Source organism: Hemibagrus wyckioides, linkage group LG06, assembly GCF_019097595.1.
Source record: "Hemibagrus wyckioides isolate EC202008001 linkage group LG06, SWU_Hwy_1.0, whole genome shotgun sequence".
NCBI lineage: Eukaryota > Metazoa > Chordata > Actinopteri > Siluriformes > Bagridae > Hemibagrus > Hemibagrus wyckioides.
In genome coordinates, this window is record NC_080715.1 from 18,055,492 (window position 1) to 18,074,607 (window position 19,116).

The following is a 19,116-nucleotide window of genomic DNA, read 5'->3' on the forward strand; positions in this document are numbered from 1 at the left end:
GGGTCATTTCTTCTTGGGGAGAGAGTGCAAAAGAAAAGAAACTGACCTCTGATTAATTGTGCTTCTCTTCTATGAGGCCATGGGCAGAGCAGGGCAGCCAGACAGAACCTGCTGACACGCCTCAGCCACCCAGGATGAAGAGGACACTCAGCACTCTTTACATGATTGCTTTCCCCAGGAAGACAGCCAAAACCTCAAAGGGTTCACAGCCTTAATACCAAATAAATGTGGCTAAAGGTATAACGGCTTAAGTTTTACACAATGTACAGTAGCAGCTTTTTCAGGCTTACAAAACCCTCTATAATGTTATAACACAAGCTACATGCATACATACATGAAATGTATATTTAGACAAAGTGTATGGCAAAAGCACCATCATTCTTATGTAGATATAATAGGTCACTGTGTTGAAAGAGTCCAAACAATTTAAAGACATTTTTCTCATTTGCTACCAAAGTAGTCAGTTTCAGCTTGTATAATTCATGGGGGAAGATACTCACATTTTTACCTGGATGGACCATTTACTTGTGGAAACCAAAACAATTACATTAGTGTTTTGCCTCTAAGACAGTTAAATTAGGAGAGGAGCTATCAGATCGTCTATGAATTCTGTCACTACATTTCTCTAATTACTCTAACTGGACTTAATTGAGCTCTTTGGACTTCACTGGAACTAATTAAAAGTAGTGTGAGAGATGTGCCAGGGTTTAATTTTCTGCCGCTGCATAAATTTCTTCATATCAGATAGCCTCTGCAGGTCTGCATGTGGAAAGCTGCAGGGAAAACTGCTGTATCAGCTTCAGTGAAAATGATTCACTCTGCAGCACCAGTGATCCAGTCTGTACTGCAGAGAAGCCCTGCAACCTCTGGATAAGCTCAGGCACTCCAGTGATGAGTACTGCCTCTCTACAGGGGACCTACAACCCTACACCAATAAACCTGGTCATCAATTAGCTAGGATTCTTCCAAGTAAAGGACAGTCAACCTGGTCCTTCGCTCTGTCCAATGCACCATCACACTTGCCAGTCTCTCTGAGTGGATAATGAGACAGTGAGGTGGTAAATGTCATTTCTCTCTTCTCATTATCTTTTACTGTAAGTCACAGTTGGAACTAGCCTCCTATCCAGAAAGGAAATTGCATGATATAGTAATCTTGTTGTTGTAGACTATTTACTATATTTACATAACATGACCTTTCTTTTTCAGAATGCCAGAGACTTCAGAGCCATTCATTTCATTGTACTATGGATTTAGATCTACTGTCATCAGGACAATGGCCATCCAAGGACTATAAAATTTTAAGTTATTTGCTTTGTCTATTTATAAACCAATTCCTTTGTGTACATTATATGAAAGCGGATATGATCTACAGGGCATGCTATAGGGGATAGCCTGCAAGTGCAGACATGTAAATACACACTGCTTTCTTCTTCTTCTTCTTCTTCTTCTTCTTTTTAAAAGCACCCTAAAAACATATTTTTGTTATAGCTTTTTTCTTGTGTTAAATTTCTTGCCTCAATGGACATTTTATGGTCAATTATTTATTTGTTTTATTTTAATTTGTATAAAATATTACATTTTAAAATATGATATTATTTTCATTTATTAAATGTTTTGCTGAGCGTTTCAGACTGTTTAGTTTAAACCCTATTAACACATGAGTGGAAACAAAAGCTTTCTTTCCAACCCTGGTGAGGGAAACTCTCCATTTCTTATTAAAGCGAAATAAATCTTTCAGTTTATACATATTGTTACTAAGTAAATTACTAAAAACTGTTCACAATGGAAGGACAGAGAGCTGTTGCTATAGATCTGAGTGTGGGGACTTCTGGCATTTGAAGTTGTCTTACAAAGCATGTTCTTACTTCCTTTATGTAAGCACGGACAGGATGTGTATTTATGGCAGCAGGACCAAGCTCCGTGGGTGGCTGATACAGCCGCATGTATTTGTAGAGTGTGTATAGGGAAGATGTCACTGGTGAGGGTGGAAAGAGCGATCAGCACTTATATAACACAATCCAAACAGAGACAAATTTGAGCTCTGAATAAAAGATTAAAAAGAAGAGATACAAAAAAGTTTCCATTCCGTGTAAGCTGAATTTTAGACTTTGTAAGGTGGTTTAAAAACGAGTTTCTCTTTATTCTTTTTGTTTATTTTCTTTATTTTGTTATTAACTTTTAGCTGATCATTTCTGTGTTCTTTGTCTGTCTCAGTAATATTTACACCAGACTTAATCCAAATCAGCACAGTAAAACTATGACTATAATAATCTTAAGTCAAAACACTTTTAGACCTTACACATACACACACACACTGTACATAGGGGAGGGGACCTCCACTGTTACCACATGAAGATTAGCCTTCTTAATCTCGTCTGTCTGCAGTACAGCACAGACGTTAAGTAACCGTTGCGTGACAGGAGAGTGTAATTGTGGACACTAGTGGTGTGGGATTTCATCTGAACAACTACCTCTGCATTTTGTATTGTTTATTTTGTGCCTCTTGGAAGCTCTCAACTGAAATGAATAATTTGCCAAGAGTGTAGAAATCTGACTGAATACAAATTTGTCATGTAGCAGCCTGAAGAATACGCCTTAGGAAGAGAAATTGCAGTAAGACTGAAACACTGATACACTATAAATGTTGTAATAAATCAGTAGATATCATTCAACATGTTTCAATTATTTTTATGTGAAATTAACAATATGCAACATATTTGATCCAATTTCAATCATATATATAATGTAAGTATAATCATCTGTTGAGCAAGAGAAGGGCTGCTATTGTGTAGTAGCGGCTGCTATAGAAAGCTTTGCAGTGCAGGCAGTGAAAATGTAGCTTGTTATTTCAGAGAGAGAGAGAGAGAGAGAGAGAGAGAGAGAGAGAGAGAGAGAGAGCTATTGAGGGAGTGTGTGTTGGGGGTCTGGTTGTTTCCGTCAATTTTATCAAGTGAGATATTTGTAAGAGGACGAGGTCTTAAATCAATGCTTAAGAAGGTCAGACTGTGCCCCACTGACCCAAGTCAATTACTTAACTACCTGAGCTCATGTTTGTATGTGTACATGATCTTGGTTTTTAATTTGCTAATAATATTCCACATACACATGCTAAAACGAAATAGCAGATCATAAACATTATACAGTACTCGAATGATGCCTGTTCATTTAGTAAAGAATGAGGCTTTATGTTGGCTCACATTGCAAATTAATAGTGTGGCTTATAATGCAGGGAAAAATAGGTCTACAAGGACGTCATGATGGTCACACTGTGACTATAGATGATGATAAAAAAGGATAGAGCCATTACCTGTGTTTGCCACTGTCAAACAGACCACATTTCTGAGCTACATTATGAGCCACAGGCACACACACACACACACCTTTAACAATATACCTAGAATAATGTGACCAAGATTAATGCGTACTGTATTACACAGATATCTATGTACAGAGTAGTGTTCACAATCCTTGCTGAATGAACAAGCGTTGATGGACATGATGCTATTCTTTTCTCTTCCACTCACTTTGTGCTGATAAATGCTTTTATACTGTAGAACACACTGAAAGGTTAGCCTAAATAAAATAACTGAATTACATTTAGCCATGACCTACAGTGTGTTTCAAAACAACATTGATATTTAATCAGACTTAACAATCTGAATTCAGTGTGGTTCAGTTGTTCAGAATCTGGGATTTGAATGTGACATTAAATTGCATGTTTGTTTGTGTGTGTGAGAGATTTCAATTTCATATTCTCCCTTGGTTCACATGAATGCAGGTATCTGCACTTTTAATCCGGGTGTAGACACAAAGAAAGACCATAAACAAGCCTGAAAGGAGTGCCCCTCCCATGGAGTGGAAGGATAGCGTATACCACTCAGATAAGAGATGGCACTAATCGCTGAGAAATATCTTCCACAACACATGTATGTAAGCTCCTACTGACAGAACCATCATCCTCTTCTAATAAATAGATGTGCCATGTTGTGCTTATTATGACAGGACATAGCTGAGATGTTTAGAATGACATGGCAGAATGGCTGATAAAGGTTGTTTGTGATGGAGCTAAATTGCAGCTGGATGGGAGCCAACCACATTGTTAAGGTTTCACACAAAACAAGCACATCTATTTTACAGCAAAGAGAACAGAGCCACCTAGTGTCTGCTTTCATACAAAGGAATCTCATGCCGGTGACCTACATAATTTATCAAGATGAGCTAATACTGGGAACAGAACTTCTTGGTGGGTCTTCAGATAGATACAGGGTTTTTTCCCCCCTAATTAACTGTGAAAGTGAAGCCCTGTGTTATAAGGTTGTACATATAGTCCAAACCATATAAGCCCTTGGGGTCTTTGACTTAACCTTTTTAGAGCACACAAAAAAGTTGAACTGCGTACACAACCCAGGGAGTTCATCATATATGTTTTTACATGTATTGTTTGGTAGCACTTTTTCCACTTTATAGTAATGACATATTTTAATCATTTATTCATTTACTGTTTTATCCTGATTAGGGTCACTGTGAATCCAGGCACAAAGTAGGGATACACTATAGATGGAATGCCAGTCCATTACAGGACACCATGCACACACATTCACACTTTGAGGCAATTAAGTGGATGGTGATCCAACTACTGACATGTTTTTGGGTGGTGGAAGGAAACTGGATAATTCTGTGAAACCCATGTGGACATAGGGATAGCATGCAAAAATCCATACAGACAGTGAGCCAAGATCAGGATGAAACTGGGCACCTTGGAGCCGTGAGGTGACAATGCAGCATCACCATTGTGTACATATATTTCTTACATTTTTTTTTAAAACTGCTAATAAAAGTAATATTTTGCTAATATGATAACATGTACTGTAGTGCATCAGTTACAGAGGCTCTCCAGTACTCTGTGTACTCTTAGAAACTGACCTGCCCTATATAGATCAGCTACTGGAAATAGCCTACCATAGAAAATTAATATTGCAGCTCCCTAAAGAATTATCAGTGTGATATAGGCAGTATACCTCTATAAGAGAGGTGCTGCTAACTAAATCATATTGCATACATCAAACAATAGTCTGGATTTAGGTAGTTTTACCAAGCTGGCTACAACCATGTAATTCATCAAAACAAAATAAAATAACAAATAAATGATTTACCCTTACTATCTTCGAAAAGGCTGTGAATGGGTCTCAATCTTCAGAAAGCATGAGATGAGGTAAGTGGTATGGCAGCAACATGTCTAACTTCAGCGTGTCTCTAAATGTACACACCTAACTGAATTCAGTACTGAAAGTGCTGTGAATATTGATGCTTATTGCTTCTGCAGCCAAATGAGATGCTGCATTGTGTAGCATAGGCACCGATTCTAAGGGTCTGATTGTTCAAACTCATGGGGCTTCTTGATCCATAGGAAGCCAATCTGAGTGCCAAAGTTGAGGCCATCTCTCACATGGGAGAAAAAGGAGTCAGGATGGCAGGAGGTGCAGAGGGTGAGGTTGGGTCTGTTTGTCACTGTGTTGTCCTGAATGTGCTCTGGGAGGAGACCACCTTTCTCCAGGAGGACCCTAAAAACATGTGAGAGAAGAGAAAAGGACAAGTTTCAGCAATGCTACAAAGTGATGCTCCTCCTAGGATCACAAACAATAAAATAAAAATATTTTAATACATTTTGTGACAAATCATTCTGCCCATCGTACTACCTTGTTTATCATATTTCAGTACAAAATCAAAATGTTGCCATTTTTGGCCAGTATTTCTAAGAAGTCACTTTCCATACATCATTAATCACCATTAAGTCCTGTAAATTACTAGGTTGTCTAATCTAGTGACATCTCCCAAACTTTAGACTAATGACCTTTCACTAAAATTAATATCAGAAGTTTCCAGAGTATAGATCACAAACAGTAATTTTTTACCTAGTGGCAAGTCTGATATCCACATAAGGCATGGGTGACTCTGCGTCTCGGACACAGTCTGGATGGATGGCCTGGAAATTTCTTGCTGAATTTTGTTCCAGAGTGAAACAGCAGGGTCCAACAGAAGGCCCAATCACAGCCACCACGTTAGCAAGCTCACTGCCAAACTCCCGCACCATGGCATTTACAGTTGCCATGGCAACTCCCATGAGGGTTCCCTTCCAGCCTATATAGAAGTGATGAGGAAAACAAAATAAGCTAATCATGTTTGAATTGGGCTTCTTACTAGCATTCTGTTCAGTATATCACATAACCACAACAAAGAAATTTACTCCATCTGTGCAGATGGATTTTTTGCCATAATAATTTTTGTAAACACTGATTAAACCCATTTAATGTTATTTAAATAATTGGAGTTCTACTATGTTACAATCTGTGGAAACCCTGAACTGTGAAAAAAAGAGAAAATCTGTGTAGGATATTTTTCATATCATAGAAAAATCACAGTCAACAATCACAATGGATAATTAAAAAAAACAAACAAACAATAAAACTGTTTCTTGTCACAAATTATGAACTTCTGTTTGAGCATATCTGTGATTTCATACACATCTCATCACATGAGATCCGGACTGTATTGAAAGAAAGAATTTTTCAAGCATACCAATTTAGGAATAAATATATACAAAATCCATAATATATACATATAAGTCCATAAGTATGACCAAAATGTGAGTGTCATATTTAATACGATAGCAAACATAATCAACACTACTGTGGAACTTAAAAGGAAGTGAGATCATATCTGTACTAAAACCACACTCAGAAAAGCAAACAGATGTTCACTATGTGACATAGATGTGAAAGTATAAATGGAACTTGAGGTAAATCACCTGCATGTGCTACTCCTATGACCTTTTCCACAGGGTCAGCAAAAAGCAGAGGCATGCAGTCAGCTCCTGGGGCTGCTATTACAACACCTTGCTGATTAGTCACAATGGCATCATAGTTCTCAGGTTCAGGCTTGTTCATGACCCACACATCACTGCCATGGTTAACCTAACAGACAAAACAGGAGCTCCAATTTTATGCTGATATATGATGATTTTTTATGAGAAAAATATAAAGCAAGGCAAGTTCTTAACTTAACTTCTGGATCAAGATGAAAGATTAACACGTGATAAATTGCAGAATAATTTGAAGCAGACCTCATGTCTAACATGTCTGACAGAGACAGAGTTTAAACAGTAATGCCTGCAACAGTTTGTGTTCGATTTCTTAACAAACTGTGCAAAATACACAGATCTATAGATGTACATATCTAACATAAAAAGAATTGAAAGTATCTAAAAAGAAAGAAACCTTAATAGAAACATGAATCAAAGTGGCTCAGGTGGTTTTATTTCCCTGTGCCTTGTAGATTTGTTTTTTTTTTAAGTCAAGTGAGTGCAGGGTCAGGAGTACCACCTTGGAGAGATGGAACTGTTGAGGCTGAAAGCCGGCATGCAAGGCAAGGCGGCGAAGATTCTCAGCCACTACGGCGCGCGAGTCCCTGCGACGAGAACTGCTGAACAGGTTTAGAGAGCCGAGAGTGCTGATGTAGGAAATTCCTCCTGTTCTTGTGGTGAAGCCGTGTGCAAAGCAGTCTTTGAGCATGAAGAAACAAAAAAAGGAAAGGACAAATTTAGCCATATTCTTGTTTTCACTACTTAATTTACAAGTTCTCTTAGTAAAATAGCAACTAATTCGTTTGTTCGGTGTTTGACAAATTTCTAAACAATTTCTTAGTAATACTAAAAGGATAAATGATAAAGATGAACAAATTCACAATTCACAAATTCTTTTAAAGAATTAATTAAAGTGCTTTTCAAATGTAAATGTTTATCACTGTCCAAACAAGCCTCCTTAAAATGACCTCAGGTCAGTCTTCAAGTCTCCTAAAGTACATGGGTTTTCTGTCCTTTTTTCAATCCAGTGTTGAAATGCACTACAGATGTGGAAGATACAGTAGCAAGAGACCAACCAGACTTCATTTAACTGAAGATTAAATGATGTGCCATGATGTGCCGGCTAGTTGGTTGGAATGATAACCTACGGCTTCAGAGGTTTTCAACTTAATGTTTAGCCCTCCACAACATCTGTCCAATTGCCACAGTGATATCAACACTTCTCTACTGAGAAAATAAATAAAAAAAACAGAAAAGCCACTTACTTAAAACTCACTTTTACAAACTTTTATGCAGGTTTTTAAAGACTGGACACCCCTGGTCTGCAGTGGTCATTCAGTGAAACTCACCTGAGATGAGTGAAGACTTCAGGACTGTAATTTCTCCCCGGAGCGCTGGGAGGCGCTGTAGAAAGCCGCTGATTTGCTCTTTAAGCTGGGTGAGCTGGGTTGTGTGGAGTTGTGTGAAAGGGCAGGAGCTGTAGTCCAGTACGCTGCAGTAAGTGAAAGTGTAGAGGTCGGTGAATAACTGCTTCTCACACTCCTGCAGCTCCGCGCGCCGTGCATTGCACGTCACGACATGCACGTGTCTAACGTTGAGCTCGTCCGCGGCTTGCTTGAACGCGTAAAGCACGGCTACGGAGCTGCTGTCGGTTAACACACGGACACGTCCGTTCAGACCGGCGCATTTCTGCAAAACAAATGCCTCGTTGATTTCCTCACTGCAGCCTGCGTGCTGTTGGAGAATGAGGTATACTGGCTCACTCGTGCCATTTCCGAGAGAGCTGAGGAACTTGTTCACGCGCTCCTCAAGACACTGTTTATGGCGAGGACAGTTCGGATGAACCAGATCCACTAGAATGACCTCAGCCATCACAGCATGCAGGATTTACCGAAAACCGAGACAATCCCGATAATGATCCCGTCTTGTGAAGTGCAGCAGCATAAGTGTGTGTCCTCTGTAGCTTTTTTCACATCTTTATTTGTAACCGCTGTGGATGTGGAACTTTATGTACCAAGTCCTGAGTGGAAGTGCTAACGCTAACACTTCCTGTTAGCTGACTGAACACACCGCCCTTTCTGGAAATTCCTGACCGGACAGCACAAGTTTATTATTCATTTATCAGTTTATGAACATCAAACTTCAGCCATAAAGAAATATAGTCAGGGTTGTAATAATTTTTGTTTTTCATAATCACAAGAAAAGTTTAACAACGCAATAAAAACCAAGATATTGGCTGTTTAACTCTTATCTCCAGGTGGTAGTCATTCTGACATTTTCCTGTGCAGTATGATTCACCTTTCTAACCTTGCATAATACAAGACGTACTTTCTAATTTCCTCAAACACATTTTATCTGATGACATTTACAGTTATAAAGAAATTACACCGTTAGTAAATTTAATGCTGAGTTAACCACACACTAAACCACAGGTGTTTGCTAAGAACAAGAGAGCAGGAGATTCGCACGTAATCATCCTCTGCACCAGGAACTGCTTATTTTCCAAAGGTATAAGGAAACCCCACTGTAAATCAAACTAGACCTTCTTCCTCTCAGGAAAGCCCAACATTAACCCAAGTCAGATCCCATTGCGGAGTTAACACGGTGCTATGTTAACACAGCAAAATATCCAGTGTTGAATAAAGCCTTATGATTTTTTCTTGAGTCAGTTTCTTAGTCCAGCACTGGTTGTTTTGCCTTGTACGCTTTTTTTGTGTGCTTACAGATTCATGCATGTAAAGTAAGATTCACAACCACAAACATAAATATGTGTACCAGCTATAATACTATAGCTACAATTCATTACATCACAACTACAAATAAACCACAGGTATAACATTATGATCAGTGACAGGTGACATGAATAACTCCTCATCATGGCACCTGTTAGAGGGTGGGATATATCAGGCAGCAAGTGAACATTTTGTCCTCAAAGTTGATGTGTTAGAAGCAGGAAAAATGGGCAAGCTTAAGGATTTGAGTGAGTTTGACCGGGAGGTGTTCCTGGTCTGCAGTGGTCAGTATCTATCAAAAGTATCCTTCTGTAGGTTGTGAGGTGAGGCCCATGGAGGAAGTTAGTTTACAGGACTTAAAGGGTCTGCTGCTAACATCTTGGTGCCAGATATCACAGCACACCTTTAGGGATCTAGTTGAGTTCATGTCTCAGGGGGTCAGGGCTGTTTTGGCAGCAAAAGGGGTCCAACACAATATTAGGCAGGTGGTCATAATGTTATGCCTGACCAGTGTACACAGAATCATTTTTAGTATATGCGGTATTACTGAATCATGACATGAATTGTCTGTTGTGGCACCAGTATGAAATTATTTGCAACAATAGAAATAGGCACATTTTAATAAATATATTTGGTTACACTATTTTTTGTAAATTGTAAATTAGTTGTTCAAAAATGAGTGAATATTCCTGTGCTATGTTGTTATTATAGTGACCAGTAGAGGGAGTAAGACAAAACTTTCTAGCTTTTTAAAATGTAAACAGCTATAGATTTTGCCCACTGTGCGTGTGTTCAGTCTGTGTTCCCGGTCATTTGATTCTTATTAAATGCCATCAGGTACTCAGACAACTCAGCATTGTGCTTTATATCATATATTTTGATGTTTGTGAATAAGCAATTGCTTCATTTTGTATTTATTTTTTTCATTTACACTGATCAGGCATAACATTATGATCACCTGCCTAATATTGTGTTGGTCCCCCAATATTGTGTGTTGTGGTATCTGGCACCAAGAAGTTAGCAGCAGATTCTTTAAGTCCTGTAAGTTGTGAGGTGGTGCCTCCACTTAAAGAATACGTACAGGACTTAAAGGACTTACAGGACTTAAAGGATACTTTTGATAGATACTGACCATTGCAGACCAGGAACACCCCACAAGAGCTGCGGTTTTGGAGATGCTCCGATTCAGTCGTTTAGCCATCACGCTGCCTAATATATCCCACCCACTAACAGGTGCCATGATGAGGAGATAATCAGTGTTATTCATTTCACCTGTCACTGCTCATAATGTTATGCCTGATCGGTGTATATTTACAATATTTTATCAGTACATTATCAAACAGCTATTAGGCTTTTATTAGTATGACAAAAACATATAAATATGATAGATGTTGAAATATTATTTTACAGTGGCTTTTTTCATAGCTGTATGACTTATTTTCACTCATTTTGCTAAAGTAGAAGACCTTAAATACAATAAAAGACACTATATGTAAACAAAACATTTTATAAACAATAGTCAGTGACTAGCAGTTAAGTCTAGTCAAGGATTTAGGCTAGTAAACAATTTCCAGACAGTGAGCCATTATAAAGGTGAACAGTGTTTTACACACACAAAGATGGTATTCCTATCTTCCTGTTAAAAATAACCAACAAATGATAATAAGCCAGTGACTTCTATTCGTGTGCTGGGCTAAAGAAAAGGATCCGAATGATGGAGTGAATTAGGTCAGCACACTTTACTGTGTAAATGCAGACCCTATATAGGCCACTATCTAACCCATTTTGTTGTGTAATATCTAACCTAGTTACTGAGTGCTATCAAACACAGTCACTGTGCATTATTAATCCCCATCACTGTGTGCTATCAGACCAAGTCACTCAGGAGGCATTTTATTTTAATCATATACCATATACAAGTACACTTAATCACTATTTAGGTTTAAGTCACCCTAAATCAAACCACTTTTAATAATAATATACATGACTTTCATATGTATTATCGTTTATTAAGCCATATCTCTTCTACCGTTCTTTGAAAACAGACATTTTTGACTCTTGTTTGGGATTATATTAAAGAAATTGCTTTTTGATGTCTAATCAAATTACACCATTATGAGCACCGACAGGTGAAGTGAATGACACTGGTTATCTCCTCATCATAGCACCTCTTAGTGGCTGGGATATATTAAGCAGGAAGTAAACATTTTGTCCTTGAAGTTGATGTGTTAGAAGCAGGAAAAATGGGCAAGCGTCAGGATTTGAGCGAGTTTGACAAGGGCCAAATTGTGATGGCTAGACGACTGGATCAGAGCATCTCCAAAACTGCAGCTCTTGTGGGGTGTTCCTGGTCTGCAATGGACAGTATCTATCAAAAGTTTACTTTAAGTCCTGTAAGTCCTTTAAGTCCTGTACATATCCTTTAAGGAGGCCCCACCTCGCTACTTAAAAGACATAAAGTATCTGCTGCTAACATCTTGGTGCCAGATACCAAAGCACACCTTCAGGGATCTAGTGGAGTCCATGCCTCGATGGGTCAGGGGAGTTTTGACAGCAAAAGGGGGACCAACACAATATTAGGCAGGTGGTCATTATGTTATGCCTGATTGGTGTATATTTATGCTATTATTGTCTGTCATTTGATTTTGTGTAAACAATGTTCATTTTGAATCTCATAGCCTTTTACCCTTTTTTGTTTGTTGCTCCATGTTGCTAGATATTCTTTATGCTATCTACACAACGTAATTGATGTAATGACATGTAAATGTGAAGGAGGATATATTTGTAACCTATGTCGCCAAAAGAAAAAACAAAAAATCAGTCATATATAATTAAAACGATGCAAAAGTTGAATGATGTGCGTTGAGGGAATGTGTGATTCACACAGTGTAAATTTTAATTATGCATCTAATGCAGTTGCACAGTTTGAACACCAGAGGTCCTACACGATACAGCTCATAAAATTTATCAAGAGTGCACTGGGCCCAGTAGCTCCAGTTTGCAATGACCGAAACAAATAATAAGTTAAATGTTTACACAACCACATTATAATAGTTAGAGCTCTTCATTGGCTTTTAAGTGACACCAGCACAACACCACTGGGGTTTACAGTGCCAGAAATCAAGCATTTTTAGCCGACTTTGGATCATTGTTACTGATTATACAGAACTCATTACATTTCAGTTGATCACTTTCTCTAGGCCAGAAACTTTGTTTATTTAAACAAACGAACAAAAAAAAGTTTGAAATAATTTGTACATGTATTTATTTGTTTTTAAAATATGGTGATCCGGTAGTACATTTTTGTTTACAATGTTAAACGGCTGTTTGTAGAAATGTTTTGTTTGTATACTTTTATACAAACAAAAAAGGGCAGTGTTTTGAATTCTTTATGATACAGAAATTAAACCTCTGTTTGAATCTTTGTTTATTTATTTCTAATTTTGGATGAATTATTCTTTGAACAGAATTGAATTGTGACAGGTGAAGCCTGTATCATTAATAGAACTGAGTCATGACCGGAGGGTATAATAATAAAAAATAAATTATTAAGCTTTACAGCTATTTTTAAATAAAAAAAAATATTAGATAGAATATGCCACTTGTTGCTAAAGTACTACAGTACTAAACTAAAAACTACTAGATAGAACTAAAGTACTATCTACACTGATGGCCTTTATTTGATATACTTTCTGTTTGAAACAAAACATCCCACTTTATGTCACTATGTATGTTAATATAACTATATACATTTAATTACACTGAATATTCCTGAAGCAATACTATAATAATCGTTATAATATCAAATCAAACGATAAGCTCCACGCTTTTAAGTTTATATTGTTGAAAGCGTTGTTTAAAAAATTAGAACAATTTCTGTGCTGATATTTTGTTATTGTGACCAGCAGATGGAGTAGGACCACCATAAATCTTTCTAGCTATTTAAGATTTAAACAGCTTATATTTTGCCCAGTGGACATGTGTTCATTCTGTGTTCTTATTAAATGCCTTCAGGTACCCAGACTACACAGCATCACGCTTTATATCATATCATTTGATGTTTGTGAATAATAAATTGTTTTATTTTCGCAAACTTTTAGTACCATATTGCTATTAAGCTATTATTAGTACAACGAAAACATACGAAGATAGTGACATTATTGAAATATGACTTTACAGTGGTTTTTATTTCCATTTGTTTTGCCGAAATAGATGACCTCAAAAACAAGAGATGGCACTTTCTGTCCAGCAGTTAAAACTAGGCAAGCATTTAAGCTAATAAACAATATATAAACAGTGAGTCATTATAAAGATGGACAGTGCATTATCCACACAAAGGAATTTGATGTTGCTGTCCTTCTGTTAAAAAATGTCAAATATTAATAAGCCAGTGAATTGTATACATGTGCTAGTCTGATGAAAAAGATCCGTATAGGTTGTTCAGGGTTTATCTGGACGTGTATAGGGAGCAGTACTTGTGAATATATATGAAACTTGAAACGTCCTTGTCTCGTGTTTCTCCGTGGAGAGGGTCGTGCACGGCGCTCGGTGTCGCGCGCTTCACTGTAGCCGAGTGGAGACTGGAGCGGAATGTGGCGCTGAGATGCAGCACGGCTGAAGGAGTACACACAAACACATACACACACACACACACACCAGCACCACCACCATCATCCAGCAAGGTTCATGTTAACGGATTACGGTCGAAGATCACATCGACGTTCAGCCACGCTCGTTTTTCTCACGGTAAGCGTCTATAATTTGATCGCGCTGCTTTCCATGTGTGATGGTTGTGTGTTTGCTTCTCGCAGCCCGACGCTTTGGCTGCCACACTTCACCCGTGCTATTCCTTCACACGGCGTGTAAAAGCTCAGGAACGCACCACAGCTCTTCATTAACCAGGCGATCAGAGTGGTGTGTCATTCCCAGTCTCCGACAGTGAGCTTTTACTTGTTGAGGTAGAATCGGGATCATTTCTAACGTGTTGAATGCTGGCTGCGGTGTTAATTACTAAAGGACCAAAGGTGAGGCGTCTGTGGTGGATAATGTAGTGTCGAAAAGACGAAGATAAAGCAAGCCTTTTGCTGATACGGCTAAATCCACACTGTATATGCGAGATAGCAACCAAGCATAAGAGTTAACAGCCTAACATATAACAAACCGACAGCATGAGTATCAGGAAAGCCTTCTTCAAATAACTTTATAGTGATGTTGTGGCTGAACTGACAGAAATCTTAGAGCCGTAATCAGAATGCACCTCAGAGTCTCAAACATTGTCTAGTGTGAAATAAGTTTACCTGTTGTATTATAAAGCATGGTGGTGTTACACTGTTTAAAGAGCTTTGTGATGTGAGGAGTTGAACAGTAACAGTAGCGAAGATAACAGAGTCCTGGACGCAGTTGTATGACTCTATTGAGTTTTATCTCCATAGCAGAAGCCCTTAATGACATCATCACCTGGGAAACGCATTCAGCACCATGGAGAGAGTTCCGTTCACAAACTACACACTCTCTCTCTCTCTTTATGAATAGTCTGAGCTTCAGCTCTTAACTGGGCTTGTTTTCAGATTCTAATAAATGCATAATGCTAGATAAAACCTTAGACAGACAGACCCTACTGACTTATACAGTTCAAAAGAAAGCATATATAATCTGTCTGTCTGCTCACCGTGAGCAAGAACAGTGTATTGATGAATGATATAAACTTGTTTAATCATTATGTTTACAGACAAGAGTAATTAATTTCTCAGCATTAATTGCTTTCTACTGGTCATCAAGTATCCAGAGCCTTCCTTGGAAATGCTTGAGAGGAGGCAGGAATAGACCTTAAATGGGGAGCTAGTGTTAAAAACCTAGCTGAATTTTCCATTGATCTGAAGGGTGTCCAATTATGTCCACTTACATCTCTGCAGATACTTGCCTTTTTTTAAACAGCCTGCATGTTCATTAACATTTTCCACTGGCCCTGCATGATCAAATAACTAAAGCACTTGTGTAAACATTAGCTGGGGAAAATTTACACTGCTGTGGCTGCATTGTGTTGCATTATATGAATTTCATTTTCTCAATAGGTCTTCTGTGAATGCTAAACTACAATGGACCCATACACTTTCTCTTCCTAGCTGCATGCAGATGAAAACTGAGGTCATATTGATCTTAGCTTTCACTCAGAAATGCAGGAAACCAGGAAGGTGGTGGTATTTTCCATGGCATGTTTTTGCATTTTTGTTGGCCATCACACTAGTTGTCTCCTTTGATTAGTGGAACCTGGCATCTTTGCAGTGTTGCTGCGTGAGTTAGTCAGGCTTGTGTGTCTGCTTTTCCTTTCAGCAGCAAAGATCATTAAAGATGGTGCCAGATTCATCCAGCGTGCTAGATTAAAATGGCTTTGGTCACAGCTGCTGTTTGTCCTAAGGGGTCACTGTGTCTTATTGCATTTCAGTACTGAGGATATGAAAGCACCCTTTGATGTGCTGGATATTTTTTTGTGATGCCCACTGTGCAACCATGAGCTCCATTTTCTGGAAACAGTGGAGCCTAACATCAATGGTTGGCATCAAATCAGGTTAATTTAATTTCTAAGAATATCAGTGAAAAAGCAGTTAGAAAATGCACTTTGCTGCTTCTCAATTGCTGGAATAACAGCAGCTGGTTTAGTAGAAGACGAGAGAAGATAAAGCTAAACCATGAGGGGGGTGGTGGTGGGAGGAGACAGTGTGGGTCACAGAAGACTGCACCAATTAAACTGCAGTGTTACTCACACATGTACAAACACAAAGCAGTACAAAATAAGGATTTACTGTATGTTGAACTTGAAGGAAACTATACTTTATTCTTGAAATAATTAATATTTAGAAAGGCTTGCATTAGACATATTTCCCTTCAGCTAATTTTTTTTCTAATTATTCATTTAAACTACTGAAGTCAATTCGTCAATTCACACACACACACACACACACACACATATATATATATATATATATATATATATATATATATACATACACAGAGCAACTAGAGCTGTCTATTAAATGCCTGTTGAATCTTTGTCAGTTAACAAATCCCTACATTGCAATTCTTATTCATGAAACAGTGTCACATTACCTCAATTATTATTTCTGTTATGGGGTGTGTTGACGAACTTTCAGGGAGTTTCAGTGTTAAACAGGGCTGTTGCAGATAATGAGCAGATCCTCTGTCTTACTTGTACCAGACCATGTCTGGGGAAGAATTTTCACACCACACACACAGAATCATGTTGCTTTTTCACAAGTACAGCAGAGCACCATAATCGTGTAAGTGAAGTTGGTTTGTAGTGTCTGGTTTGTTTTATTATTCAAATGGATCTAAACCTTTATAAACATAGAAACCTTTATTTATAAACCTACCAGTGAATACACTTATAGTTCTGGGGAAATAAGTCATGATTTTGTTGTTACCTGATGCACATTTCAAAGACAGGTCTGATCTCTTCTCTGGTCAGTTTTAATGACAAAATAAACTGATAAACATAGAGGATGGGATTTGCAGGAGAAGAGCAGGCTAACCACTGGACCACTGATTCTCAGTCTGCTTTGTTCCCCTCATTCTTCTCCCCTCTGCAGCTGGAGTTGATGAGGAGCCTGATTGTGCCACAGCTCAAATAATCACTTGTTGTTGAAAATATTTCTCTAGCATAGTCAGTAATCAAGGAAATGCCCTGGTTTGCTTTGCCTTTCAGTTGGCTGGCTCAAATATCAGACTAATTTGACAATAATCTATTCTGCCTCCAGTTCAAGCTTTGGCTTGACATAAAATATCTAATGTTTCATGCATACATCATTTTGCAGAGTTTTATTTCATTTTTTTTTTTCATTTTCATTTTTCCATTCTTGGTCATATCCCATGGATAGATTAAGTTAAATAATAAGATTTAATGCCATTTTGGCAAAACTACCTAGCAAGACATTGGGCTTAACTATGACTGGTGGTCCCTGCAATGGATAAATGGATAGATAGATAGATAGATAGATAGATAGATAGATAGATAGATAGATAGATAGATAGATAGATAGATAGATAGATAGATAGATAGATAGATAGATAGATAGATACTGTATCGATCCAATGAGATAAATTCTTGTGTTACAGCAGCTTAGTCAGGTACAAGATACACACACAAGATATAAAATATACACATACAGGTGAACTATTGTACAATGTTATTGCGAATGGTATGAATGACCTCCTGTAATGTTCACTACTGTATGAATGATGTTCATATAATTAAACGTGTCAGAACATAACAAATTATTGCTAAATACATGGAACTGCATTGTTGTTATCTTTCAGATCTTTTCCTGTTCAAAATGTTTTCTTGATTATCTCTGTATCTTGTTTAAATTCTGTCCTTGCTCTGTGAAGGTTAAGACATGGTTTTTCATGCTGCATGTAAACACAAATCAGAGGCACTGTGCAGGTGCAATGGAGCAATGAAGTATATGGGGAGAGGGATTACTGTAGCAGAGCCCCTGCTGTTCCCTTGACAAGCACTGTGTGTTGTGATTAGGGGTCACTTTGAGGAGAGCTATAACTGAGCTTGGTAGAAGGTCACAGGTCTTCTTTCAGCCAGAGGCTCCCACAAACCACCATGTCCAAAGGCTTGTGGCAGAGCTGTAGTGAGAAATAGGCTCTTAAAGAGAAGAGAGAGTTTTTTCTTCGGGAAAGAAGACAGATTATTTTTGTTCTTTTCCTCCTCAGAGGGAACAAAGAGAAGAAAAGGCAAGTTGTAGTCTGCTGTTCTATTTGCTTGGCAGGGAGAGAAGAAGTTCCTGCATAACATAAGTGAGCTGTTCGTATGTTCACAAAAAAATGCCTACTTTTATAGTTTTGATGCATATTCCTAATGGATTTTGCCGTGCTCATTAATCCTCTAAAATACCTGTGAGGACTTAATCAATCAACACAGCTAAGTAAAGGCTGAAGTAAAGGTCTGACATTGTGCATTGTGTGCAACCTTTTCAAGGGCAGCCTGATCTCTTCTCTTATCACATCCAATGACAAAAAACTGGTAAAGACAGAGAATGGGATTTGCTGGAGAAGAGCAGGCCAAATAGGAAGCACTGGACCACTGACTGTCAGTGTGCCTAATACCCCTCAGATCTCTCCCCTCTGCAGCTGGAGTTGATGAGGAGCCTGATTGTGCCACAGCTCAAATAGTCTCCTGTCGTTGAACAGATTTCTCTAGCATAGTCAGTAATCAGGGAAATACTCTGGTCTTTCTTTGCCTTCTTTGGCTCAAACATCAAACCAATTTGACAATAATCTACTTTGTGCCCGGTTCAAGCTGTGCTTTGACTTCAACTGACAAATATTGTTTACCTTACATTAGGCTTTGTTTTGTTTACATTCAGCTTTGTTTTTTTTTTGTCATTTTTGCATTATGTCAGCGGTGATTGTGTTTGAGGAGGAAGCATATCACTGACAGAATTTCATCTCTGGACTGCTTTGTTTCACCTAGATTACTCTGGGAATTCATATGACCTG

At 38.2% G+C, this 19,116-nt stretch overlaps 2 protein-coding genes across 4 annotated transcripts in view; one reads left to right on the forward strand and one right to left on the reverse strand.

Moving 5' to 3' along the window:
* Positions 1-2,215: 2,215 nt before the first annotated feature.
* Positions 2,216-9,190, reverse strand: lacc1 (laccase (multicopper oxidoreductase) domain containing 1). The gene is made up of 5 exons (XM_058391006.1): positions 8,209-9,190; positions 7,380-7,558; positions 6,806-6,971; positions 5,913-6,138; positions 2,216-5,561 (listed from the first exon to the last, which is right to left on the reverse strand). Exons 1-5 carry the CDS (start codon positions 8,729-8,731, stop codon positions 5,363-5,365), a joined length of 1,293 nt encoding a protein of 430 aa, XP_058246989.1. The 5' UTR covers positions 8,732-9,190; the 3' UTR covers positions 2,216-5,362.
* A 4,851-nt stretch (positions 9,191-14,041) lies between these two features.
* enox1 (ecto-NOX disulfide-thiol exchanger 1) overlaps positions 14,042-19,116 on the forward strand; it is a 48,070-nt gene continuing 42,995 nt past the window's right edge. For all 3 annotated transcript variants that reach the window (XR_009204734.1, XR_009204735.1, XM_058391810.1), the window contains exon 1: positions 14,042-14,337. Coding sequence is in view for 1 of the 3 variants with exons in the window: in XM_058391810.1 (XP_058247793.1) it covers positions 14,079-14,337 (259 nt within the window). In the remaining 2 variants the exon portion in view is untranslated. The remainder of the gene's footprint in view (positions 14,338-19,116) is intronic.